This window comes from Filicampus tigris, chromosome 7, assembly GCF_054856515.1.
Source record: "Filicampus tigris isolate MCC_2025a chromosome 7, RoL_Ftig_1.0, whole genome shotgun sequence".
NCBI classification, from domain to species: Eukaryota; Metazoa; Chordata; class Actinopteri; order Syngnathiformes; family Syngnathidae; genus Filicampus; species Filicampus tigris.
This window is the reverse complement of record NC_141223.1, coordinates 7980075-8007068: the sequence shown is the minus strand read 5'-3', so window position 1 is coordinate 8007068 and position 26994 is coordinate 7980075. Positions and strand designations below refer to the sequence as shown.

Sequence of the window (26994 nt, the reverse complement as noted above, 5' to 3'; positions counted from 1 at the left end):
CAACCAATCATTTTTCGCTGACGGACGCGTCTCAAAATAAACGATGATGATTGGATAGAAGAACGGAAGTTGAATGAGTGTCTTGCTTGATTTCACGACGGGGACAGCCAGCAGTAAAAAAACGCGAGGCGGGTACTGTTTTGGTGATGTTAAACATAAACCATCAGCTTATCGTGATGATTTTTTTTTATTGAAAAGATATACAGTCCAAAAAGTCAACCCTGTTTTCATGCGTTTCGTGCCACAGTTCGTGGGGGACTTGATCGGGTAGAATATGACTGCTGTCTACGCGCTACCATGGAAACAGACTGTTGCGTGCTTCAGGTAAACATCGCGCTAAACTGACATTGTTGTACATTCACTATAGCTAGAGAACAAATCGCGTTGACAGTGTGTATGTCCGCGTACGATAACCCAAAAACTGCTGGTAAATAGCACTTACGGTAAGCAGTTTTCCTCGGGGGTAAACCCGTCAAACTAATACGCGACTTGATCATGTTGTGACTGTTTTATCACAGATGTTAGATAATGATGTATGGAGCTCCAGTGGATTTATCTTTTAAAGCCATCAGAAACTTGGCAGGTAGGACATTTAATTGGCAACTTTATTTTACTCTTGGTCTTTTCAGGACGAAAACAAAAAACTTTCAACACTGCTTGACGTTTCTAATTTATCTACATTTCAGATGCACAGTCAGAAAAACCGAGCAGAGGTCTACGGCCTTTAAAGAGAAATTCAGTAGGAAAGTTCCAAAGTGGCTCTCTTCGTCTGAATAACAATCATATTACAAACCTCTATGACCTTCACAAGACCATCAGCCACTTCCTGGCTGAACCACCACTGCTCGCCTGGCTGGATCTTTCGTTTAACCACATCTCAAATGTAGACAAAGTGAGCTCTTTTTTTTGTGCATTCACACACATGCTCTCTGCCTTCTTCTAGCATATGAAGAAGCGGTCTTGTATGTGTGTTCTAGGTTTTGTGTGAGCTGCCCCAACTGCGGGTTTTGTATCTTCATGGCAACCGTATTTTTACTCTATCAGAGGTAGACAAGCTACAAAGTCTCTCTCATCTACACACCATCACCCTACATGGAAACGCCATTGAAACAAACAAGGCCTACAGGTAAAAAAAAAAAAGAAGAAATCAATATTCTTTACAAGAATTGTGTTCTATGCAGGCCCACTAGTCGAAACATGACATTCTGTTTAATACTGCATTTGTGGAATCTGAGATTAGCAGTAAAATCCACCAATTTTTGTCCATCTCAGGGGGCGGCCGTTTTGCAACTTGCTGTCAGATTTTGTTGCTTAACTCATATTCTACAAACGAATGAAGGCACATAGAACATTGTTGCAAATAATTTTGGGGGGTTGACATCCACTTTAAGTACAAGTAGAGCAAATTATACAATATGTTCTTTTAAAAAATATTTATACTTACAGTTTACAGTGAGTGATTTATTTTTAGGTTGACTTGTGACTCCATGCAAAGAAAAAGTATGCCAAATGCATAATCGGTTCTGGAAAGCATGTGTGTTATTATTTTATAATTATTAAAAATTTTATTCTTGTGAATTGTTGTAATATATCATGGAGAGTCTGTTAAATCAATTTACTTTCACATAATTACTTATGTCTTTTTTTTTTTAAGGAGTCACGTGATATCTACTCTGCATGGATTAAAGACGATGGATTTCAGTGTCGTCACCACTCAGGAGCGAGCCTTGGCACAGATATGGCACCACAGTAGCAAACCGGGCAAACGAAATAAGGAAACACTTTAGTGACTGTGTTCAAAGTCGCAACTATTTAACTGTTTCACAAGACCTTTAAAGGTGTACAATAGAAGGAGAGATTTGTCTCTAAATTATTCAAACGCAATTTCCACGTGTTTTTAATTCACACAAGTATATCCATGATTTTCACGTTTTTCAGATCCACAAATATATTTGTGATTTTCACTTGTTTTTCGTCTCCTCAAATGTATTTGAGATTTTCAACTTAACAAAATAAGACAAACCAGTAAAAAAAAATAAAAAAATAACAATAATAATAATGTAATGGGGGAAATTGAAAGTGTAAAATGCTAAATGAACAGTCTCAAGTTGAACGACTGAAAAAACTCACACCTCACATTATCCGTGGGATGAAAGTTAAAGTGAAAGTCAACCCCACATGTTTATTATTATATTATATTATTTTCTATTAATAATATATGTTCCATGCAGTCCCACTGGTCTAAACAGAAATAGAAAATTATATATATAGAAAATTTCTTTGTAGGTTGACTTCTCTAAATAAATCAGAATGCAGAAAAGCATCAGCTCAATCAGTTCAGTAGACCTAATCTAACATTTCTGACTTCAAAATAGCACTGTCATTTCATAAATGCTTACACCAGATAACTCGATCAGCAAAGTATGTGATAATATACATTAAACGACATAGTTTAAATAAGAATCCAGCCACATCACAAATTTAGACAGTGTGCTCTTTTTGTACATTGATGCACACATTCTCGGCCTTCAAGAATGCAAGTGGTGGGCTTGTGTGTTTTGTGTACATATAATTGTCCCAAATACAGGTTTTCTATCTTCATGGCAAAGTCATTGAAACTAACAAGGCACATAAATAAATAGAACTAAATCTATATTCCTTTTCCTCCAAGCAGAACACAAAATATTCTTTAAAAAAATGTACATGTAGTTTACAGTGAGCGGTTTATTTTAAAGCTGAATAACAAATCCATACAAGAAAGCATGCAATGCCTAACCAGTATTGCCAAGCATATTATGTAACCTTGCAAACGTTTCTAAATGCAGATCAAGTTCATATTACACCGTGTGCATAACGATACCAACTTAATACAAAAGGCTTCTTGTTCAACATCCTCAGTATTTTTCATTGAATTTATTTTATTTGTTCTTGTGTTTTTGTAGCATCGTGTAGGTCTATTAGTTCCACTTTGACATTTTTTTTTTTTTGGGAGGCAGCATGTAATATCTGCTCTGCTCTATGATGGACGTCAGGCGCCAGCCTTGGCATTGATCTGGCGCCTGGCAAAAGAAATAAGTTAATACTTTTGACTGTGCTCCAATTCACAACTTCACTTAAACGGTGTGTGCATTTCATTTGCAAATACATTTGGTCTACTTTAAATTTCAAAATCCAAAAGAGACATTTGTAATAAATTAATACATTGAAAACTCCATCAAACACAATAGCTGTTGAAAGTTTTTAATGAATTAATAGACAAACAAAAAAAGGGTCTTTTTTTTTTTTTATACTAGCCTAAGATATTACAAATATATTTCAGGTAGTATTACATATCCGAGAAACAAAACAAAAACCGGGGCAAAAAATACCAAGAACCCATTGCAAAAAGCTCAAATGTGCGGCTAAAATAATCCCAGCCTTGCACGAGATCCCTTTTGAGCATCTCACTGTTTGGAATTCCTAGACGAGGCCCAAGGGGATGAGTCCTGCAGCCTCGTCAGGGAAAAGTACCCGCAGTAGAATGCCCACTCTCCAGTTCTTGCAATGTTTACAGGTGATGTTGAATCCAAACGGAATTACAATACACTAAACTTGTCTTTGAGAATTTAATACAACAAATATGAAGTACAAAAACTATGCCGCTGTTTCGACTTGACCATAGTTTTAGCTTCCTATTTTTTGTATTAAATACTGAAAGACACGTTTACCATATTTGGACATAAAATTACCAAAAACATTACAACAAACAGGGTTGTAGGAATTCCACTGTGGATACTTTTACCTTGACGAGGACTCTCCCCTGGAGGCCTCATCTAGGTATTCCCAACATCACTGTGCTCCCTGCATGTTTTCTTGTGCTCTCCTCTGAAGAGCAGTAGGTTTAAAAACACAAAATAAATAATCTCAAAAAGATCTTGGATCCTTTGATCTGTTGTGGTACAACGGATTGTTAACGCTCTCATCACACTGCTACAATGGTTAGCTTTCAATTAATACGAACAAATCACTCATATTACAATCGGCAGCGAAAAGCTTTGTTTGAACGCTGGCAAACAGCCCTCAAAGTGTTGTTGGTTTTCATAAAAATGGTTGTCATCACCTCAGATCACAGCCAGTTGTGAACTTTCCACAAAAACACCTTCTACAATCATCTTCAGCTTTAGAATTAGCCAGAAAATTCTGTACAAAGAAGGCAAAAAAATAATACACATCCGTCCCTACACCCCACATAGGGCACCCTCCCACCCCTGAACCGTAGGCCTCTAGTGCGAAACAGGTTTTATGGGATTAGAATCTCTATAGAACTTCAGTGTAGTGAACCCTACTGCATCCTCACCAGTGAAAACAGACAAAATAATGGCCAATTAGCCTCACAGAAATTCATGTATTGAGCAGTATGTCCTGAAATGGTTACCAGTAACAGTTTGTCCTATTATGCTTAATTTCATATTATTCTTCATCTGGGTATCCAAAATGCATCACTGTAAACAAAATCAAAATTAGTTATGACAAAGAACAGCTAGCAGGATCAATGACAGACTTGCACATTTTATTTTGGCTTAAGCTGTGATTCAGGGGAGGCCAATTTTGAGGATGCAAGTTGACAGATCCGTTGATTTTCTACGGCAGAGCAACTTCTCACTGACCTTCGGTTTTGTACAGTGTGACGAGATGGCCATTGTGGTGCTACGTCATTGTCTGTGTCTTTGTTGCATTTTGAGCCACAGCCAAGAAGCACAAGACAATTTGAGAAATAGGTGGAGAGAAGGGTGAGGTTGCAGGCGTGACAGGGCAGACTCAAACGAGGGGAGGAGCAATATGCAGCCCAGAGTTGTCGGATCAAGGAATGGCAAACTGGACCACTAGTTCTTCTTTAGCATCCACTTTGATTTGAGAGATTGCACTGTAGGCATATGCCGCTATCTTGGATACCTGAAACGAAAATGCAGATGAGGAGGGCATTATCCTAATCTTTCTTCAAGGCACCTAACAAGGGAAGCAAAGCATCTTAAAAGGTTGTTTATGGTTTCACATTCAATCACGTGCAGAATTTCGGGAGCATGACACATCCAAGAGAGAAGTTCATTCATAGAGGTCAAAATGCATTGTGTGTGACTACCTGCTGAACATCTGAGTATGGCACCAGGTCACTGGCGAGCACTTGGTGGGGCTGACTAGTGAGGGAGGGGAGAGCCAGGGCTTTCTTTTGCGGCATACTGCTGCTCAAAACGGCAAGCTTTGTGCTGAGAGGAGAAACAAAGGAATTAAAACAGCGGCAGGGAGCCATCAGCGTGCTCCCGCTGTACTTAACAGTTCCATAGATTGGCAAATAAGTGTATATATTATTTTTATTTTTTTTACTAATTAATCGCAAAATTTTCCATCATTTATCACGATTAATCCTATTTTTCAACTACAATTTTACAAAAATGTGTGTATTTTACCACATACACACTTTTTGTAACTGACGGAGGCGCGGATAAAATAACATGACGGAGTGACCGACTGACGATTAGTTTGGTTCAGCTTGAAATAATGACGGACTGATGAAGGCGGACGGGTGCCCATGCCGCTGACGAACAGGCAAAATCTAATAAATTGATTAGTTGTACTTGTACCAAACGACCATTGATCGAAGCGGTTTTCACAAATTATAGAAGTTTGTTCAATGTGTGTGTTCAATTTTTCTCTCCCCCGCCAAATAGCACTTTTCTGATATGGAATTTCCACACTGTCAAATTAGTCTTCAATGTATGAATTGAGCGTGAATCGAGCAATTCATTCCCAAACAGGTCAACCCTAATACAATCTTGAAGTATACCTGTATTGCCGAGCTTTGTCCATATATTCATGTTGCTCCATCATGACGGAGTCAGCTGCCGACACATCGATAATGTTCCTGCAGAACAAACGAGAAGGTGTTTTGATGTCATTGGTTATCGGACTGAGTCTGCTTGTTGGGTGCATCACAGTCTTACTGTGCCGTTTTGGTGAGGATGGATGTGAGCAGGGCCTGTTCGTCTGTACGGGCTGAGGGGACCGTAGGAGTGATCCAGTCCGTGCCATTTGGGGGTTTGCTGACAGGGTTCGGGTGGGTGATCAGTGGCTTGCGTTCGTTATCCTACAATCATAAAAATCACTGAATCATTAAGAACTGTTCATTGTATGAGCTTGAGAAAAAAATGCTGCTTGTACAGTACAGCTGCACTGTCACCTAAACCAGATTCCAGGCCATTAGTGTGTTATTAGAGCTCATCATAGGTGCCAGAGGAAATAATCCCATTTCACTGAAATGGTCCAAAAATTAAGATCGCTATGTGTTTTCCCTCCATTACTGTGAGTATATGAGCATTGTGTACAACAGATTTTACTCGAGTAAATTAGTCATTAAATTGAGACTTGATCATCATTACTCAAGTATAAGTATGTAGTTTTTGCACTTTTATCTGGTGTTATCATTTGTTGAGTTTTGAATGACTCTATACTGCTTGACCAACTTCTAATTTGAGTGTTTATTACTCAATACTTGACCTTTTTTAATATCGCACCTGGCAAATACCCAATACTAAAAAAAATAAAACAAAAAAAATAAATAAAAAACACTTTTCAAAGAACAAAAACGCGAACTATACCTTTAAACCCGCTCTAAAAAAACATAGAACTGACAGAATTTAAAAAACAAAAGTAAAAAAGCAACAAAAACTAACTAATGAAAAATCCCAAACTATAATAAACTTGGTAGCGATTATGAATACTTTTGCAACCTCTGGTTACAAACTCAAAGGAGTTAAAGCTGAGAAAGAAGGACTATTCTGAACGAACAGGGAAGTTTTCTCGAACGGAATTTGAGGAAGACCTTGAGTCACACGGCACAACACAAATTAGGAACTTTAAAGTATCTTGTGAGCTTTGTAAAACAGCAGTCGCGTCAATAAAAGTTCCTTCTTGCTTCACTCATAAAAATGTGACCACTGGGAGTAGCTTCACTTTGCTATTACATACATTACATTACATAGCCAAGCAACTCGTGACAGCTTTCTTCTCTAATTTCAGCAGTTCTCCTTTCCGCCGTGTGCAATCAGCAAACACTGCCCTGAGCTAGGCCGTCAGTGAGCATGCTAAATATCTTTTAAAAGCTTAAATACCGGAATGACCATTTATTTGTAAACACGCATCCCCTGAAACCACCAGTCGTTCGTCCTGTCAATAGAAGTGAGTCGTGCACGTACGATCGCAGAGCAAGTATCTATGGAGCTAGTTTTAGCAAGCTAAGCGGCTAACTACCTGGTCGGCTGACTCGTTGTCGCTGCTGTAACAACAGCCCATGGCAGCGTCCGGTACACTCCGGCTTCCCGGTTTTCCCGCAGAAAGCAGCCGTGTTTGTCTGCGCTAACAAACATACAATTCGACTTGGGGGTTATTTGAACTTCATCAAAAGGAGTTTGGTACTTAGCCAGATACTGTCGGCAACAGCTCCTCGCCGAGAGACTCGAAGTGAGCACAGCAGCAGCTATCACATGACAGCTGCACTGCGCGTGCAACAACAAGGACGTCACGTCCGGCATTTGACGTCACGGCGCCGTATTCAAACACGACGTCAACGAAACCTTCGGGGTTCCATGCTAGTATGCTATGCAAGTCATTTATTTAAACTTACAGTACAGGAAATGGACTAACCAAGTATCTGTTCCCCAAAAACCACTAAAATGCAATGCATTTACTCTCCATGTTTTGATGAGTATTTAGGGTTACCAAGACGAAAATAAACTGCTGTGGTGATAAATGTTGATCAATTATTTCTACTATCAGATTTTATGTCCAGAATTACCTGATTCCAAAATGTACATATGGATTTTTCCAAATAACATCAACATTTACATATAACAGATTTAGATTCTTTTTATATTTTGATTTATCGATCAACGCATCATTATCGACCGCTTGCACAGCCACAATGGCGGCAACGCCGATGCACAATGTAGCGTTCAAGTCTGTTTCTATGTTTATTTGTTGTGGTTAGCCACCATATGGACGTCGCTCCTTTTGACGTCAATGTTTACTCGACTTTTGCAAGGGCAAGTCATGACGCACGTCTACACCTACCGATGTAGGAAAAATAATAACGAAAATAGATTCTTAACTGGGGCTAAAATTAAGTCGTTTCTTTTTCAAGCATTTTTTTTTTCATTTTATCGGTACCATGCCTCCCAAAGTGGCGCAATCTGGCAGTGTTGCACCGGAAAATGCTGAGGTAAAACGACATTGGACTTTTTTGACGCTTTTATTCTCAAGGAGAAAGCTTACTTTAAAATAGTGCGTTTGGCCTTTTCTTTTGTATCAGTTAGTCACTTGATACACTTTTAGTGGCACCGGACAATCAAATGAACAAGAAATTGACGAAAACATGGTGATCTCTTAATTTTTTTCCATGGCTGTTTATTAGTGTTGGGCCTGCTCGTCTGCTGGCCTAAAAAAAAAATCTGAATCACAGACTGATATTAATTATCTTTTGTCCACAAATACTAATACAATAATGATTTTTTTCCATAAATAATTCCAAATGGTATGTTCGTTTCCTGTCATAGCTTTTCTGATCGATATGCTGCTTCCAGACATGTATATTAAAGCGACCAATCACATTTCAGCCATCATTTGTTGCCGCAAATTGTATTGCGTGACAGCATGGAGCAGCACAATTAATTCTGAGGGTGTTTATCTTCTCAGGGTGTCAAAAGAGGTTCTTGGTCGACCACGTGGGTGCCAGACCCAGATTATCCCCACACCTCCAGACTCTTCATTCGGGGGGGCCCTAACATTGGCTCCAACCCCAGCTCCACACTCTGCTCTCCAGGTGGAATACCCTCACGGGCCTGGCCGGCTCCAAAGTCTCCCATCTCCTCCTCGTCGTCCTCCTCATCCCCCCCCTCCTCGTCACCCTCATCTTCATCATCCTCCTCCACCTCCTCCTCTTCCTCCTCATCGTCCTCTGACAATTGGACCTGTGAGGTAGCAGATGGTCAAGATAAGGTGATATTGAGAAGGGTCCCAATCGTGGCTCAAGATGGGCTTTATACAGCACGAAAGAAACCTGTTCGGAGACCCCAATTGAGGTGCTTGAGGCACATCATGAAGGAGAGGAACAAGCAGCGTAGACAAAAGGGTGCCGCTCGATATTCAGAGTCTACTCTTCCAGAATAGCACAATAGTGGTGCAATCACTCACTGCATGCACCACTCCTCCACAAATCGACCATCTTCACTTTATAAATTGTTTCAGAGGATTGAGAGACGATTTAAGCTTCCCTTTAATTTATTTGTACATATTGCTGCATTAGTTCATGTTGACAATTTAAATAAATATAATAAGATATATTTGCTTTATTGTTTTATTCTTATTTAGAGGGGAAGTCAACCCCATTTTTTTTTTTCAAGAATATGTTCTATGCAAGCCCACTTGTTGAAACAAGGCATGGCAAGTATTGATTTTGTGGAATAAGAGTTAATCCACTTATTTTTAGCCATCTCAGGGCGCGGCTATTTTGTCACTACTGAAAATGACATCACAGTTGCTTTGGGCTCAGGTAACGACCAATCACGGTTGACCTGTTTTCTGAAGCTGGGCCATGATTGGTCGTCACCTGAGCCCTGAGCAGTTGTGATGTCATTTTCAGTCGACAGAAGTGACAAAATGGCCGCCCACTGAGATGGCTAAAAAGAAGTGGATTTTGCTGCTTAAATCATATTTCATATTAATCATATTGCCTTGTTTCAACTAGTGGGCCTGCATAGAAAATTTAGAAAAAAATATATTTGGGTTGATTTCCGCTTTAAGCCTGGTTTCTCTGCCATACGAGACCCCAGAACTTTAATCAAGATCCCAACCGCTTTTGACTTTACCTCTATCAACATAGTTTTTTACATTGTCTTCAGCTGATGTTGGAAAAAAAGCAATACTGACACTGAGACACTCAACACAGTGTGGCTAACGATTTAGCCAGTTAACAGCTACTTTGGGGACTCTGATGTCCCTCAAACGGCCAGGCCCCACCTTCTAAGGTCACATGCACAGGGCCTCTTCGTTGTGCCACCTTTCCTCTTTGTTGCAATAGGTCATCGGGTCAGGGAGAGATAAAACAGTGCTTCCTTTCGAAGACAGGCAATGACAGCGCAGTTTCAAGTAAATTAGACTCGTCTTTTCATTACTGACGTCAACGCATGATGGTAAGTATCAATGACTTAAATTCGGCTTTGAAAGGGCAGAAGTGAAGAGTAGGAAACCCCACATTTAATTCTGCGTGTGGATGTATACAGTACACCGAATTTGGAATAAATGATAAACTTGCAATGATCTGGCAGAATTGGAATATAAGAGGAGTAAATTTTAAAAAACTGCTGTTTATACACCAAATATGGAATAGACAAATTAGGAATCCTCTGGCCCCCATGTGACAGACAAAGCCAGTACTACCGCTTCTGCATTTTTACTCTCTACAAGTACAGTATAAAAACACCTAGTTAAATGTGTTGTTTCTTGTATAAACGGCACAGCAGATAGACCGATAATCAATGCATAGGAATGTACTAAAGTTTTTGCTTCTGGTAAAACAACAGTTCCCGTCTGCTGTATTTTTTCTGATGGCCAACTTCATAGGCTGATAACACCAAGAACAAAAGTGCAGGATAAGGCTAGTTGGTGCATGCGAGGCAGCCTACTTAGACTAACATGAAAGGTTTTGGGTTTTTTTTTTAACTCCCCTCAGGCTGAGTATAAGATGACAGAGTAGAACATGCTGAACTGTAACACTGATGGTCTATAAAGAGCAGTTAACATCCAATTGACATAATGAACTGTAATATTTAGGGGCCATGTACATAGCACAGCTTGTAACTTAAAACTTAAAAAAAGAAATTGTGTTGTTGAAATCTTTACAGAAAACTTGTGGGGAAAGTAGAATATAAAAAAACTGTGTGGGGGCGCGAGTGTGAATATGGAAATCCGTGTGTGCTGAACCATGAGTATGTAGGGGTCTACTGTAGTTTTAAGTTATATTACCACTAGATGGCAGACATGTCTTAGTTGCGCTTACACTGCCCTGGGCTATATTGCGTGAATAAGCCAAATATTTGTTTGCAGATTTGGAATGATATACAGGACAAACATAGTAACTTTAACTCAATACACTCTAAAAACAATTGGGTTAAAAATAACACAATGACCCACCTTCTGTCATTGTTTTGTACAAAACAGCAAGTTTTTCTGCATTGTTTTGTACAAAACGACCTATTTTGGGGTTATTTTCTGCAAAAACAACCAAGAAAGTTGGGTCAAATTGACCCAAGTTGTGGATCGATCCATTTTTTACCCAAAATTGTGTTATTTTAACCCAACTGTTTTGAGTGTAACATTAACAGTTTGAGTGAGTTGATTTTTGTGAAATAATGCACAAGAGTTCTTGCTGTTAATGTTGGTTTGCTGTTCAGCAGTTTTGTGCTAGTTAATATATATATATATATATGGTTAATTTGTCACCCATTCCACCCCTCCAGCATTTACAGTAGGTAGCCCATCCCAGGTCTAGTTCACACTGCACAACTCAACACATCGTTCACTGTGGATATACTTTGCAAAAATTATTCATTGGCCAAGCTCTGGAACATTCTCTTTTTCATAGTTTTGTTTGACTTTTTCAAGAGCACGATCACGTAAAAAACAAATAATTTAGTTTATTCTTATTTTTTGCATATATTTTGTTTGACTCTTGTGTCCTGCAGTTGGCCGGCGACCAGTCAAGGGTGTATCCCACCTTTCGCCCAAAGTAGAATACTGTAGCTCACGTAATGCATGGATGGATTTTTTTTTTACATTAAAATTCCACCATGCTGTTTTTTTCTTTTCTTTTTTTTTTAACATCCATGGCTCAAAGATCCAGTATTTTAGATTAACATTCCGTGTTAGATTATGCAATTAATTTTGTAACATCGTGGAATGTTTTGCATAACAAGCTTCAGTTCTCAAAAGTCAGTAACGACAGTTGAGCAATTTGCAGACAGCCTGGCTGCAGACAAGAAGTATAGTCACCAAACCTTTTGGGGTGGGGGTGATGATTAACAGGCGTCTGTCCTCTTGTTTACCCTCCAGTTTCCTCCACACCTTCTCCTTTATTTACGCCCACCGATAAAGGAGAGCAAGCAGGCAGGAAGAGAGCTTTCAGCTCCGTGGAACTCACCTTTAGTTGGTGCAGGGACAAAAGCAACCACCATGAGAGTGCTCCTGTTTGTTTTGACGCTCGGAGTTTCTCTGGCGTCCGACGCTCGAACTCCTCCCCGCCTCGGACCGCCGTCGCTCGGCTTTAGTTCGTCGGTTCGCTCGGTGTGCAAGCCCATACCGAGCACCCTGTCTCTGTGTCACGGCATCGGCTACCGGCAAATGAGGCTGCCCAACCTGCTGGGCCACGACACCCTGCGGGAGACCCAGCAGCAGTCTGCCGCCTGGCTGCCGCTCGTCTCCAAGCTGTGTCACCGGGACACCAAGAAGTTCTTGTGCTCCTTGTTCGCCCCGGTTTGCGTGCCGGACTACAGCGGGCCCGTCAGCCCGTGCAGGACCCTGTGCGAGGCCGTGCGAGACCACTGCGTCCCGGTCATGAGCGCCTTCGGCTTCCCCTGGCCCGAAATGTTCAATTGCAGCCGCTTTCCACGCGGGACTCAACTCTGCATCCCTCCGAGTGGGGAGCAGGATGCGCGGACCATGGAGGAGGTCACCCACGAGGAGGCGCTCAAAGGTCTGTGTGCTACTTAACCTTTAACACGGGCGTTCAAACCATGCACTCGAGCTAGGTAGGCCATTCGTGGCCCACTGTCGGTCTTTACTCAGCATAATCTATTCAATTAGCAGATAACACGGCTTTGCTTGCTTCACATATGGCGTAGCGCGAGCTTTACGGATATTTAGAGGGCAGGGATAGGTCAACACACTTACACACACAATAAAAAAATAAAACTTGTATGCTGCAAGACCCCCAAAAAATGGATGTTGTGATTTTTTTTTTTCTTTTAGCAGGCTTGGCATGAACCACAGTGGACCCCCGCATACTCGCCATTGCTTACCTGCGGTTACTATTCACAAATCTTTTAAAGCATTTTTTTCCTTTTTCGGGGTATTTGGGGTAAAATAAAATAAATCAATAATTGTTTCCAATGCATTTCAATGGCCGTTAGTTATCCACAGATTTTAACAATATGCCTGGTCTCTCTGTTCCTCCAAAAATAGTGGGGACCACTGTACTGTTACACCTCTAGTGATCAAAGTATACAGTTTCATTGTTATAATTTAGGCAACCATAACTACAATGTGGCTCATAATGAAAACAAGTTTGACGCCCCTGCTTTAAAAGATGCACTTTAGGTCCATACTTAAATACTAGCAGCTTTTCACCTATTTATGACGTGTCAGCACAGTGGGCCAGCGGTTAACTTGTCTGCCTCACAGGTTCTGACATTTGGGGTTTGAATCTGCTCTGGCCCTTCAGTGTGGAGTTTGCATGTTCTTCCCATGCTTTTGTGATATTTTCTGGTTACTCCAGTTTCCTCCCACATCCCATGGTAAGTTGATTTAAAGCGGAAGTCAACCCAAACATATTTTTTTCAAGAATATGTTCTATGCAAGCCCACTAGTTGAAACTGGACATTCTGATAAATATTGCGTTTGTGGAATAAGTGTCAATCCACTCGTTTTTAGCCATCTCCGGGGGCGGCCATTTTGTCATCTGTCGACTGAAAATGACATTACCACTGCTCACAACGACCAAACACGGCTGACCTGTTTTCTGAATCTGAGCCGTGATTGGTCGTTTTGAGCAGTTGCGATGTCATTTTCAGTTGACGGAAGACAAAATGGCCGCCCCCGGAGATGGCTAAAAACGAGTGCATTTTGCTGCTTAATTTATATTCCACAAACGCAACATTAATTAGAATTCCGTGTTTCAACTTGTGGGCCTGTTGGGAACATATTTTTGACAAAAATATGTTTGGGTTGACTTCCGCTTTAAGACTAAATTGCCCATATGTGTGAATATGATTACAGGGCATGTATTGACAAATACGCAATGGCAATTTAGAAACATGCATGTTTCTGGAATGTGTGAGGAAACTGCTCACAAGAGGGTCTGATTCAAACCCACAATTTCTCAACTAAGCAGCTATCGTGCTGCTCTGCAAACTACAAGCATGCAATAATGGTCTCATAAAAACTGCATTTTTATATTTGTAAAAGAAGATATTTGGCAGCTCTTATATCCCTTATATGTGCATCTCGTTACACGTGTACACTGTAGGTTGTAAGTTACTTTGTGTAAAGTCCACACCTCCATTCAAAAAAACTGTATACATTAGAATAAGTCAGCATCTGCTACTTTACTAATTGATGTTCCATTTTCTATCAAGAACCGTGTGTATTTTTAAGTGGTGGTTAAAGTGTTAAAGTGTTTTTTTTTTCTTGCTCCCAGGCTTACACCTCTGCAGAAGCAAACATGTATAATCTCTCTTTTCAATACCCAGGAAGTGTCATTTGTGATGCCTGCAGTCTGGCAGCCGAAGGAGAGACTGACATCCAGGATAGCTTTTGTCAAAGTCCATATGGTGAGGAAAGAGATGATGGGATACTATAACATGTAGTCTTGAGAGCAGACCATAATAAAAATAAAATGTGTTTCACGTCCACATGAGCGGCTGTTTGTTTTACAATGTGCCCGAAATGACACGCTTTTTCTCTGTCGCAGCATTGAAGATGCGTCTGGGCAGTGTGTCAACAGTGGGAGGAGACCTTCAGCTGGTGCCTTTAGCCCGAAGCCGCATCCTGAGGTGGGAAGGGGGAGGTGCGGAGAGGGCGGGGATTGGAGGCGCGAAGGCCCACAATGCTCTGTGGCTGCAGGAAGGAAGCACTTGTGCTTGTCCCGGCTTGGACTCAGCAGACAAAAAGCCTGTTTTTGGCGAGGGGGTCATGGACAAAAATGCGAATGGGGTCCTGGATGGATGGTATTTGGCACTGGCTCGGGCTGAGGAGGGAAGGCTGGTGTTGACTCGGCTCGTGCGCTGGAGTAGAAGTGACAAAGATCTGAAGAAGTTCATCAGGGGACTCCTGAAACAAACCTGCCCTGAGCTGTAGCCATTCAGTCTTTCACCAATTAGCGGCGTCCTGTCAAAAAGTCTCTAAATAACTAAATTAATCACCCGTGCACAGACTTTTAAGCACTTGTGTTAACGAAGAAGTGTGAAAAGATACTGTGAGTCTGCTTTCTGACCACTTGCTTAATGAATGGTACCACCATTACATTTTAAAAGGTGCTAATTGGCGCAAGGTCGTGGACACATCTTTTTTTTTTTTTTTTTAAATGGTGCAGGGGTTACTAATTGATTCATGTATGGCACACTTGTTTACTTGACAGGTTTTACAGTGTTTTACATTTGCCACTAAAGAGTTGAGCAGTCACCTTTCAAAGGCTACACATACCTACATAGGATGTCTAAATAATGTACATTAAGTAACTAAATTGTTGTAATCTTATACTTTGTTGTGGGGTTTTTTTTGTGCATAGATTGGCTTTAAATTGGTGTCAAACAGGGTAGTGTTGAACCTTTGACACAATTATGTAATCCTACAGTAATACAACAACCTTCTCATATTTATACAGTAAATCTGGGGTATCAAACTCATTTTTGTCACCGGCCGCATCTTACAGTGTCCCTCGGAGGATTGTTTTGAATGTAAGCACATATAAATGTATGACCGCCATTATAATATTACATATCGTCGCTGTCATGTGAAAAACACTTATCTCAATTTTTTTTCATTTTCTTATTTTTACATGAATCATGTTTTTGCATTACAGACATCGCATTAAATTGAAAAATAAAAAAGTTTCCAAAATTGGAGATAAGGACAGCGACGATATGCTACAAATCGATGGATAACTAATTTTGAAATCAAAAGCCAGTAAATAATTGTTCAAATATTTTTCAATTCACTATAAAATACACTTTTGCAATGTTGTTAAAAGTGAAGACAATTTGCAAGAATCATGACGTCAACGCACATAATTTACATTTGTGGGCCACATAAAATTATGTCGCGGACCGGATCTGGCCCCCGGGCCTTGACTTTGACACCTGTGCAATAATATATTCATACACATTAAAATGGAAATCGACCCCATTTTTTTTTCTTGACAAGAATATGTTATATGCACCTCCATTAGTTTAAACATGGCATTCTGATTGATGTTGCGTTTCTGGAATATGAGTTAAGCAGCAGGATCCACCTGTTTTTAGCCTTTTCAGGGGGCAGCCATTTTTTCACCTTTTGTCGACTGAAACTCGCAGTGTCTCAGGGCTTAGGTAAACCAATCATGGCTCACCTGTTTGCTGAAGCTGAGCCATGATTGGCTGTTACCTGACCTTTGAGCAACTGTGACGTCATTCTCAGTTGACACCAAGTGACAAAATGGCCGCCCTCGAGACAAAAAAACTTGTATTCCACTAACAATAATAATTAGAATTCCGTGTTTAGACTAGCGGGGATGGATAGAACATATTATTGTCAAGAAAATTTGGGGGGTTTACTTCCACTTTCAGACGCAATGATGAGGAAACACTCATTATACCATGTGGTTTTATACCATGAACATATAAATTTAAAACATGACTATGTTGTGTTATTAAAAATGCAGTAATTGAACAAATCAGCAAATGAGAACTAAACAAATATGCATAAACAGTTGTAAAATGTGCATCTCTGCTTTTTTTGTATTTCATAATCTTTTTTGTCAAGTATTTGGTTCATATTTTTGATATTGGGGACATTTTGTTGCCTTTAAAGGTCGTGTTTTTCTTAAACCTTCCACATTGACTAAGCAAAGTGGGAAACTTGACTCGAAGTAAAAGGTGGATACACACCTGTTGCTGTTAACTTGATACATCTAATGTCTGCTTCACTTTGTCTCACGTGGCAAACTTGACTCTGCTTCTCTGTTTTTGTATGGTACAAAAATAAACATTAGGTGTCTCAGATTGAATTCAGTGAAAAATATTGTGCGGCTAAAATGCACTTGGTCTAGCTAGTTTTAGTGCCTGGAGTAAACTGTTACCGGACAAACACATGAACGTGATTCTTTAATAATTCATAGCTTTAGGTCTCCAACCTTCACTTACACTACACACACATACAGTATACACACTTGCATCTAGCTGTAGTTGTTTCAGTTGCCGAGCTAGTTATCTGTAACTATTTTTCAGAGACAAGGTGAGTGACTGTTTTACTTGTGTATTCTTGTGTGGTAAATGTTTTTATCAATGCGACAGTATTATGTCTGAATATCTCCTTCTGCTGCACAGACTAGGTACACAAACTTCACATTAGGGATCTGTTCACAGATGTGAGGGATATTCCCGCAGCTTTGCAGTAAGGTTGTGTCTGTTGCTCTTATGAAATGACAGAAGGAATCGCAATGGAATGATGAATTTGCTTTTCAATAATAGCACACTAAGTATAATTGACAAATCAATATTTGAAGTAATTTTGATTTTTTGAATATTCATCTTGTCTTATCCAGTCAACCCCAGATAAATATCACTGGGCGGCAAATGGGGTAGAACATTGTGTTTGAGATTTGGGTTACCCTCTTTTTGAACAATATGTACTCATGTAACCTCAAAGTAAACACTTTAAAATCACTTTGTACACTGCCTTGTAAGAACAGAGCTGCACTTATGACATTGCAGCCTGTCAAACCCAGTTTAGTTTATCACTATAACTTTGTATGTACCATCAGTGGCATGAAGAAACTTATAATTCACAACTCCAATGGCATAAAATCCTACTTTCCTTACTGCTACTTAAAGAGGAAGTCAACCCAAACATTTTCTTGACAACATGTTCTATGCAGCCTTATAGTCTAAACTTGATATTCTGATTATTATTGTGTTTGTGGAATACAAATTAAGAAGCAAAAACCACATGCTTTTATCCATCTCAGGGGGCGGCCATTTTGTCACTTCTGTCGACTGAAAATTACATGTGATGACAATTTTTCCAGTTGGTGCAAACGGCACACACATTAATAGAAAATGACATGTCATTTTCAGTCGACAGAAGTGACAAAATGGCCGCCCTCTGAGAAAGGGTGGATTTTTGTACATAACTCATATTCCACAAAAGCAATTGTAATCAGAATGATGTGTTTAGACCAGTGGGGGTGCATACAATATATTATAATAAAGAAAAATTGGGGGTTTTAACTTCCTCTTTAAACGTTTTCCTTTAGAGCATAAATAATTGATTGAAACCTGTGTTGGGTGTGTGAAAACTAGGATGGTGTCCCCTGCCATTGCGTTGGCTTTCCTCCCCCTCCTGCTGACGCTGCTCATCCGATACCGTTTCTACTTTGCGTTGTTCTACCGAGCGGTCCTGGTCCGCCTTTGGAAGGACTGTGTCACCGGTCTGAGCCGTGAGGAGCGGGCCTATCAGTATGTTCTCACTCATGCCACACCTGGGGACCCTGACAGCATCCTGGACACTTTTGATGAGTGGTGCAGCAATGTGGAATACATCAGTAACATTGGACCAAAAAAGGGTGAGTGGAGGTAGTATGTCAACCTTCGATGTGAGCTTATTATGTTTTTAATATTTCTAGAAATATTTTGATGGTGAGTTTGTGGTTCTGGTATTGGCATCCTTTGTGTGTAGGGAAGATCCTGGACCGGTTGCTGATGGAGCAGAGTCCTCTAACAGTCCTGGAGTTGGGGACCCACTGTGGTTACAGCACTGTGCGTATGGCCCGGGCTCTACCATTGGGTGCCAGGATCTACAGTGTTGAGATGGACCAGAGGAATGCTGCCATAGCTGAGAAAATCATCCGCCTGGCAGGCTTTGACGACGACACAGTGAGAGACGCAATCATTGTTTCTTGATATTACATGATTTGATCTGCTCGTACATTATACTTTTGGAAGTGAGAAATGAAGAGCTGTGTTTCTCATGAATCAGGTAGAGCTGATTGTAAACCCTTCAGACGAAGTAATCCCACGCTTGCGGTCTGACTTTGGTTTGGAGAGGCTTGATTTGGTCTTCATGGACCACTGGAAGAAATGCTACTGTGCTGATCTACAGGTACTGTAGCTGCAACAAATCATAAAATAGTGTCTTACCACAACAAACTGATGGCTTGGTCATGGACTATTGGATTACATCTTTACACACGCAGTGTATACATACATATATATGTACAAGCCAGCTGGGATAGGCTCCAATAAACCCATGACGCTAATTAAGATGGATGAGCTAAATTACAAGTGAATCGGAAAATAATATCAAATGGCAGGTCTGTCTGTAATCTATCTATTGACCACCCCTGTGATATGTGTTGTCACAAGGTAATTAAATATATTTCTGATGTTGCCAAAGGTGATACTAAATGTTTGATATGATGGTGTTGCAGATGTTGGAAGGTTCCGGTCTGCTCGGGAAAGGATCTATAGTTCTGGCTGACAATGTGTTGTTTCCCGGCGCTCCCAAATTTCTCAGACACATTCGCAAGAGCGGCTTATATGAGTGGAAGATCCATCGCGCCACACTGGAGTATAGCAAGGGTATCAGGGACGGGATGGCAGAACTGGTCTATCAGGGGATCAATTAAACCATAAGTGCAATAGATTGAAAAAAAAAAAAAAAAACATAAAACTGTGTTAATAGCTAGGGTTAATTGAGTAAGTAAGTGAAGTAAGTGAACAAAAATTGAATAAATTGGGCATCTCAGTGTTAGGTCTTCAGAACTCAAATGAAGGACAGCCAACAAAAAATCTGCAACAGTAAAGTTTTAACTATTTGTGGATGACACGGCAAAATTTCCCTCAGCGTTCTGAGCCCATGCAATCAATAATGCCTGCTTTTAATAGTCTTTGCAAATTTTCAGATTTGCAGCAACAGGTTGGTAAATGGCTGTCCATGGTTAATACTAAAATGGTCTGCCTCAAGATGCTATTTTTACAGCCAGTCAGCCTGTTGCTTATTAACCCTAAGTTGCCTCATTGCAAAATGTCCCTCCATCTACTTGTTCATCTCACTTACTTTTCCATCCTTTGTTGTTGCAAATACAAAAGTAATGCATAATGGTTTAAGTAAAAATCATGTTTTAGTGATTTTAATTGTATTTTAGATTATCTGCTCTGAAAACCCTCCAAAATGTCATGCTCAATATATTTTTTAATAAAACGTTTTAATGTTGTCCAAAGTGAATTTACACATGCAACAAAACAAAACAGAAAATAGTCTAAGTCAAGTTTACTGCAACATTTTTGTTGATGATGCACCTCCATTAATAACAAGTGTTATAGCTGATTGAGCTACCGTGTATTGTCAGGGTAGACACTTTTAACAGGTGGCACATGGCAAAAAATATGACGAGGTGAAGGTTAATTGCTGAGATGTGTGTAAACAGCATGTTCTGTAATACAAGAAAAACGAAACCCCCTGTGAAGAACTTTGTACCGTTGGCAACTTTTACAGTAAGCAATGTCCGGCAATATCTCAAAGCTCGATGACTCATTACATGGGTGTGAAATCCAAAAGCCGCTGGTTCTTTTACGCAACAATTGCAATTGAGGGCTTCAATCCATTTTTAAAAATCTGTAGATTGAATCATGTAAAACAATACAAAATAGACAGCTGTTAATGAGTCGTATGTCTCATTTTAGGGCCTTCCCCGTGCTATCATAGCACATCCATTTATTTAGCTGAAATACACTCACCAGCGACAAAATTAGGTACACCTACCTGTACACTGTATTGTGATCATAACAAAAATGTGGTAACCACGATATTGTCTCATTAAATTATGCAAAAGTGTAGGTAGCTACTTCTCTGGTACAGTCCTGTTTTGGTGGGAAGTAGAAACCTGAAAATCTTTGTCAAATCATCCATTGGTCTTGATCTTGGTCTTGTCCTTCCATGTCCACCTGACAAATAGAACAAAGAAAAACTTTAGAAAATGTGTTTTTAGAAAGGGTGAATTCGCTAAATTTCATTTGATTTAAAATCATCATCCGATGAAATAAATGATGTGTGAAAACACCTCATTGATCTCGCCATCGTCGGGTGATTCGTTGTAATCGTTCATCTCATCCATGTCCTGCATGTCTTCTTCATCTTCTGAGTCCTCTTCACTGTCCTCCTCATCTTCATCATCTTCCTCCTCCTCCTCCTCATATCCTCCTCCCTGCACCCAGTAAATGCACAAGGTAAAGAAAGGCACAGTTTTGTTTGCAGAGCACAGATAGAAGTAAGTACTGATAATGAAAAATGTTAAAATACTACTAATATCACTGCATTCATGGTGGCCTTTCATTTGCAATAAGGACAGCAACAAAAGCTTAAATGACATGATGTTGTAAGATGTTTTGTGTAGTAGTAACTGCTACAGTGTTGTGCTGCTAAACCTTACCTTATCTATATTAAATAATATTGACCCTCGACCACCCCTATTTTCTTCCAAGTGTTATGACACAAATATATTAAGTCAATATTCAATGACCACAAAAATATTATCCAACTCTAACAAAACACAATTGTGTGGAACTGGTGAAAATGATGTTTAAAAAAAATATATATCATTGTATTATAGTGCAACAGAAGTGAGACAACATTACGTACAGTGGCTGTTTTTGTTGTTGTTGTTGTTTTGCCACATGCTTCATGTACAAATCTGTCGCAATAAGAATGTTATTAAATATTTTGTTCTCATTTGTTTTTTTATATACATAGTATGTTTTTGTACCAGTTCATTGAACATAGGTGTTACTGTAAATTTGCATATTCAAGTAAAAAAAAAAACTGAATATGTATCATTTTTATTGTATCATTTTTTGTGACAATAAAAATATTTTGGGGGAAAAAGCAGAATGTTATTAAAATATTTTCTTGGGATGAAGGTCGTGTGGATTGTAAAAGATTGGTCTTAAACATTGGACACAAATAAAGAATTACCTCAAAAATTGTTTTCCCAATTGGTAGTTGATTGTTGTCCTTCTCAGCAATGCTCTGCAACTAAGGTAAAACAAATGTGAAAAAGATTCAACCGTGATTTACATTGTAGGGAACATTGTAGGAGGGATACTACAAATTCACAAACATGATCAAGTTACAGCGTTTTACAATTCATAATGCTGTATATTTATTTTGTTGTTGTTAATATTCTGCAATCTACCATTTACATCCGATGGCAGGGTAGCAAAGCAAAAGAACTGACGCTCAGAATCCTAAATAGTACTCATTTAAGCGCCGAGGACAATCATTCAATGTGTAAGTACGAACGTTACCCAGGTTTGATGCTGCTGTTCCTGCTGCTGCAGCTCCGTCTCATCCACGCAAGGTCGGTCCAAGTTGAACCACAGAGACTCGGTTATTCGGGGAAACAAGGATGGAAACAGCGTGGACATGTTGGCTTCGGAGCACACCAAAACAGAGCAGCAAAACAGTGCTTGACGCCACCGAAGACGCGTTAAAACGCGTTTACGCACGTCTTCTTACTTATTAACAGTAATAAGCGACAACACCATACTAAACAAATAAAGATAGGTGCAACTACCACCAACTTGTTGCTGTTAGCTAGCCTGCTAATTCGACCGAACGTTTTCTAAAATTCAAAACAAACATGTCGGAAGTTAAGAGTGTTCGCCGAACACCGTCCGACTAGAGTATTTCTGGTTAGATATCGTTGCGTTAAGGTTCCGCTTCGGTGTTGAACCCAAGAGGCTAGAAAGTTTTGAAAATCTATAAATGTACTAAATTGCGTTTCAAATTATGCGGAAAACGTCCGTGTCTCTTCATCGTGGTTGATGGTAAGTTTGCATAGAGTGACAAAGAGCCATGACAAATTGACAATTTCATCAGGAAACACATCTTTCAAGTTAATTGGGTATATCTTGTATGTTAATTACCCTCCCCATTATTAGACAACATGTACATTAAATCTTGGATATTGCTGTACCTTAAGGAATTTCACTCAAAACATTTAGCAAAATTGGAAACAACTCACTTCCGGATACATTTCACAGCTAAGCAGCTACAACATATTTGCTTGATTTTTCTACCGTAATTCATTTCACGCTTGATGGCATATGGCCAGGCACTCCACAAATCCATTGAAACAGTCAAGTAAAAACTGAAATGTCCATAATAATATGTCGTCTTTAACTAATCTTAACTTTAATTCTTAGGTCATCTTGCCATTTTTGTGTGTATAGAGTGGACTAGCCTTGAGATAAGACTAAACTACCTCACATGTAGACGTAATAAATGCTATTATCACATGCCTTATTTCCTACAGCACGCACGCGTAAGCACACACGCACACACACTATGGGAAAACTTTGGACTTTGGAAACATATGTTATGACAACTTTTCTTATGAGAGGGGCATCTCTCATTTTTTATCACACTCACACACATTCCAGTTCATATTCTACCAAGGTGTGTTTTCCGGAACTTTCTTGGGCTTCACAACAATTTGCAGAAGACCACAGTAAGGTAAACAACAATTTAATTCATCATTGGAAACTACCTCCAGGTTTTATTTTATTTTTTAAAGTTGTCTAGTGCTCTGTCGATAAATATGAGCACTGTACCTTTATAGTAGTGTGATTTGATGTGTGATTTGATTTGTAGTGTGAAATGGTTAAACTGTTTATTGGGAGGATTCCCTTCTGTGAGGTGTGTTCTTTTAATATTTATGAAGTCTCCCAATGCTAAAATGAGGACTGTTGATGTGTGTGAATTTGTCGTTTATGCTTTAACTACAACTTAGTGTGGCAATATAAGGCCTTTTCTTATACTTGTCAGTTGTTATGTCATTATGTTGAGCACTTACTGGAATTTATGAGGAATTAATGATTAGCTCACTGAACACAAAACGTGAAACTATATTATATTTGTGCACAGTCTAAAATCAGCGGGTGCAAAGCAAGGTAAAATAGCTTCAGTCGATGCTACATGGTACATGTTTTAAAATTGTATTTCTGATTGTCATTTTGAGTTGGACTGAATTTTCTTGACTCATCATTCCTATAGACAGTACAGTTAATTACCGGTGTTTCACATGAAATGAAAAGTTTGGCTGCTTACAGGACTGATTGCATTCAGTGCATGTACAGTTAATGCAGACAAAGCCGATATACAGCTCTGTAAAAAATTGGATATTTTAACAATTTTTTTATTTGGTGCACATAAACGCTATCATTTATAAAATTTGGACATTTGGAGTTGAGATGTTTTGTGGTTTGAAAATGTAACAAAAATTCATTTCAAACATGTACCTATTAATAGCAAACTCAGAGGAACTGATAATTATACTGTGATCTGTTACGGTATTTTCTTCCCCCAGAGCTGTATCGTATACTTTTGGTCATCTCAGTGACTTTCTGCTGCAGAGCCATGTGGGTTGTTGTTCTGGTCTTGTTGCTCGCACTCTCCAGGGGCTCTCTGTCTCAAGACAAACTCAATATGTGTATGGATGCCAAACACCACAAAGTAAAACCTGGCCCCGAGGGAAAACTTTACTTTCAGGTGATGGACATGCAATTTGTGCACAACTTACTCTGTTTTCCCTGCCATTCACAAACAGCAGTAAGTGCTCACTGTGTTCTGCCCTTTGTTTTTAGTGTGAGCCATGGCGCGACAATGCATGTTGCACAGCAAATACCACTGCTGAAGCTCACGAAGATAACTCCTACCTGTACAACTTCAACTGGCACCACTGTGGTGCGATGAGCCCCGAGTGCAAGAAGCACTTTGTTCAAGACACTTGCTTCTATGAATGCTCGCCACACTTAGGGCCCTGGATACAAGCGGTGGGTGCCTCGATTCTTGTGTTATTTCAATTCACACTGACGGCACTAGATGGCAGCACAAAAGGGAAGACAGAAAGTAGAAACCATGGCAGAATTATTATTATTTTAACCCTTTCATGCTAAGTGATCACTACAGTGGACAGCTATTTAAAAGTTGCTTTCGCCTATATTAATTAAACAAAAAATATATTTATATTTTAAATAATAACATTAAATCATAATTAATGCATGAAAGGGTTCGAGATATTTTTTTAAATTTAGATTAATTAATATAGGCGAAAGCAACTTTTAAATAGCTGTCCACTGTTGTGACCACTATGCATGAAAGGGTTAAATGTTGTGATTCTATTGTATCCAGTTATGTATTATGTGTTACAATGCATCTTGCGGATTATGCATTCAAGTGTTACTTATATTTTGTTTGTGCAGGTGGATCAGAGCTGGCGCAAGGAGCGAATCTTGGATGTACCTCTGTGTATGGAGGACTGCCATTCCTGGTGGGAGGACTGCAAAAATGATATGACATGTAAGACTAACTGGCACAAAGGATGGGACTGGAGCACAGGTGGGTTCTCACTGACATGACTCATTTTCTCTGACATAATCATGGACACGCATGCAAAACAAAGATACTTGTACTTATTTTTGTTCTGAAATATCATTGAGTCTAACTTTGCGGCGTGCACTTGCTGTGAGTTAGTGATGACAAGCTAAACCGAAATAATCATCCTTTTGCATCACAGGTATTAACCAATGCCCTGAAGGCAGCAAGTGCAGAAAGTGGACTGACGTCTTCCCAACACCTAAATCCATGTGTGAACAAATTTGGTCTAACTCCTACCTTTATACGAGGCACTCCAAAACATCAGGGCGATGTATGCAGCTCTGGTTCACTGGGCCAAACCCCAACACAAAGGTAGCTGAGTATTACATCAACAATGCTCAGCAACCCCGTAGTTTGTCACTCACATCGCTGCTCTTCCTGGCTGCATCATCTCTTTCTGCACTGATCTAAGTAGGAGAGAACTATTTTTCTTGCCTGTATCTCTTGGTTCCAGACGGCTCAATAAAGTTGATTTCAAATTAAGTGTCTGCTTTTTTTTTTTTTTTTTTTTTTAGGTATTACATCTGCTTTAGGGGTTTTCTGTCTGTGAGAAAATCCACAAATCAGACAAACTTATTTTTTTGTTGCAATTGCTGTGCAATTAAAGCTATAGCGTATGTCTACTCTGTTTAACATTCCTCCCAAATTTCTTGTCAGTAACAGCTGACTGACAGCTACCTGATTTTCATTTAACTAGACTCATTCATTTTCTATATTGCTTATGAGGATCAAAAGCTGTTGTCTATCCCAATTGAGTGGGTAACAGGCAAAGGTAAGAGGTGGGGTAAACTCGGGACGAGAGATGAAACTGTGATAAAGTTTCACAGAGTTTATATTACAGTTTCAGATTATGATTATCGGTACTTCAGTAGTGTGTCTGAGTTTGGTAGTTGTCCTTTGACATCAGTGAGAAGATGAAGAAGATGCGACAGGCGACAACATAACGTATTATATATATCTATATGTAATAATTTATCAATTTAAAAATAATTACCGGTACACTGTATGCAAGGGGAAAACACCTTTAATTCCGTGATTACTACCAAAAATTGTACCACCATCCAAGTCTGTTGTTTAACATGTCACTCCTGTAGTTACGTTTCATGGGGTCTTGCATGCTTGAAAAATCATTTTACTTTTGTTGTTTAGTTTTTAATGTGCAAAAACTACATAGCTTTCCTAATTTTTTTTTTTTTTTTTGTATTTTAACTTAATATAACTTACATCAACTTTAAGTGCATTTGTCTGTTTTTTTGTGTTTTGTTTATATTTATTTGCACAACATCAAGACTGATAATGTCATTATATGCCACTATATTTGTGATGTAAAATATTCATATTACTTGATTCCTACCCTGGACTGATCACTTTTCAATCACAGGACTGACACACAGGCATCATTTGCACTGATGGTCAAGTTAGAGTCTCCAATGAGCCTATACCTCAGGTAGGCTACCTCTTTTGGGGTGTTGGAGGAAGATTGCAATAGTAGACAGTAGA

At 39.4% G+C, this 26994-nt stretch overlaps 6 protein-coding genes across 9 annotated transcripts; 4 read left to right on the top strand and 2 right to left on the bottom strand.

The window, feature by feature from the left end:
- Positions 1-91: 91 nt before the first annotated feature.
- Positions 92-4139, top strand: lrrc51 (leucine rich repeat containing 51). Of its 2 annotated transcripts, none has more exons than XM_086036127.1 (5): positions 92-324; positions 519-583; positions 687-892; positions 978-1126; positions 1655-4139. In XM_086036127.1, the coding sequence occupies exons 2-5, from the start codon at positions 529-531 to the stop codon at positions 1785-1787; spliced, it is 543 nt and encodes a 180-aa protein (XP_085892253.1). In that variant the 5' UTR covers positions 92-324; positions 519-528; the 3' UTR covers positions 1788-4139. The 2 variants fall into 2 exon arrangements, with proteins under 2 accessions (XP_085892253.1, XP_085892254.1); XM_086036128.1 differs by lacking the exon at positions 92-324 and adding an exon at positions 343-443.
- Positions 3225-7580, bottom strand: lamtor1 (late endosomal/lysosomal adaptor, MAPK and MTOR activator 1). The gene is made up of 5 exons (XM_086036129.1): positions 7285-7580; positions 5979-6121; positions 5822-5899; positions 5120-5243; positions 3225-4932 (listed from the first exon to the last, which is right to left on the bottom strand). Exons 1-5 carry the CDS (start codon positions 7324-7326, stop codon positions 4840-4842), a joined length of 480 nt encoding a protein of 159 aa, XP_085892255.1. The 5' UTR covers positions 7327-7580; the 3' UTR covers positions 3225-4839.
- A 2493-nt stretch (positions 7581-10073) lies between these two features.
- Positions 10074-17058, top strand: sfrp2l (secreted frizzled-related protein 2 like). Its single transcript, XM_086036126.1, has 4 exons — positions 10074-10220; positions 12139-12778; positions 14553-14633; positions 14774-17058. The coding sequence occupies exons 1-4, from the start codon at positions 10215-10217 to the stop codon at positions 15157-15159; spliced, it is 1113 nt and encodes a 370-aa protein (XP_085892252.1). The 5' UTR covers positions 10074-10214; the 3' UTR covers positions 15160-17058.
- Positions 17059-18360: 1302 nt separating this feature from the next.
- Positions 18361-19684, top strand: tomt (transmembrane O-methyltransferase). The gene is made up of 4 exons (XM_086036348.1): positions 18361-18622; positions 18736-18932; positions 19036-19158; positions 19487-19684. Exons 1-4 carry the CDS (start codon positions 18361-18363, stop codon positions 19682-19684), a joined length of 780 nt encoding a protein of 259 aa, XP_085892474.1.
- A 1046-nt stretch (positions 19685-20730) lies between these two features.
- On the bottom strand, positions 20731-22902 carry anapc15 (anaphase promoting complex subunit 15). Its single transcript, XM_086035529.1, has 4 exons — positions 22362-22902; positions 22030-22089; positions 21119-21262; positions 20731-21002 (listed from the first exon to the last, which is right to left on the bottom strand). Exons 1-4 carry the CDS (start codon positions 22479-22481, stop codon positions 20955-20957), a joined length of 372 nt encoding a protein of 123 aa, XP_085891655.1. The 5' UTR covers positions 22482-22902; the 3' UTR covers positions 20731-20954.
- folr (folate receptor) lies at positions 22736-25977 on the top strand. 3 transcript variants are annotated; one of them, XM_086035526.1, is made up of 6 exons: positions 22747-22883; positions 23499-23571; positions 24425-24606; positions 24702-24890; positions 25320-25455; positions 25634-25977. In XM_086035526.1, the coding sequence occupies exons 3-6, from the start codon at positions 24475-24477 to the stop codon at positions 25903-25905; spliced, it is 729 nt and encodes a 242-aa protein (XP_085891652.1). In that variant the 5' UTR covers positions 22747-22883; positions 23499-23571; positions 24425-24474; the 3' UTR covers positions 25906-25977. The 3 variants fall into 3 exon arrangements, with proteins under 3 accessions (XP_085891653.1, XP_085891652.1, XP_085891654.1); XM_086035527.1 differs by lacking the exon at positions 23499-23571 and having other exon boundaries at positions 22736-22883; XM_086035528.1 differs by lacking the exon at positions 23499-23571 and having other exon boundaries at positions 22751-22883; positions 24471-24606.
- Positions 25978-26994: the final 1017 nt, after the last annotated feature.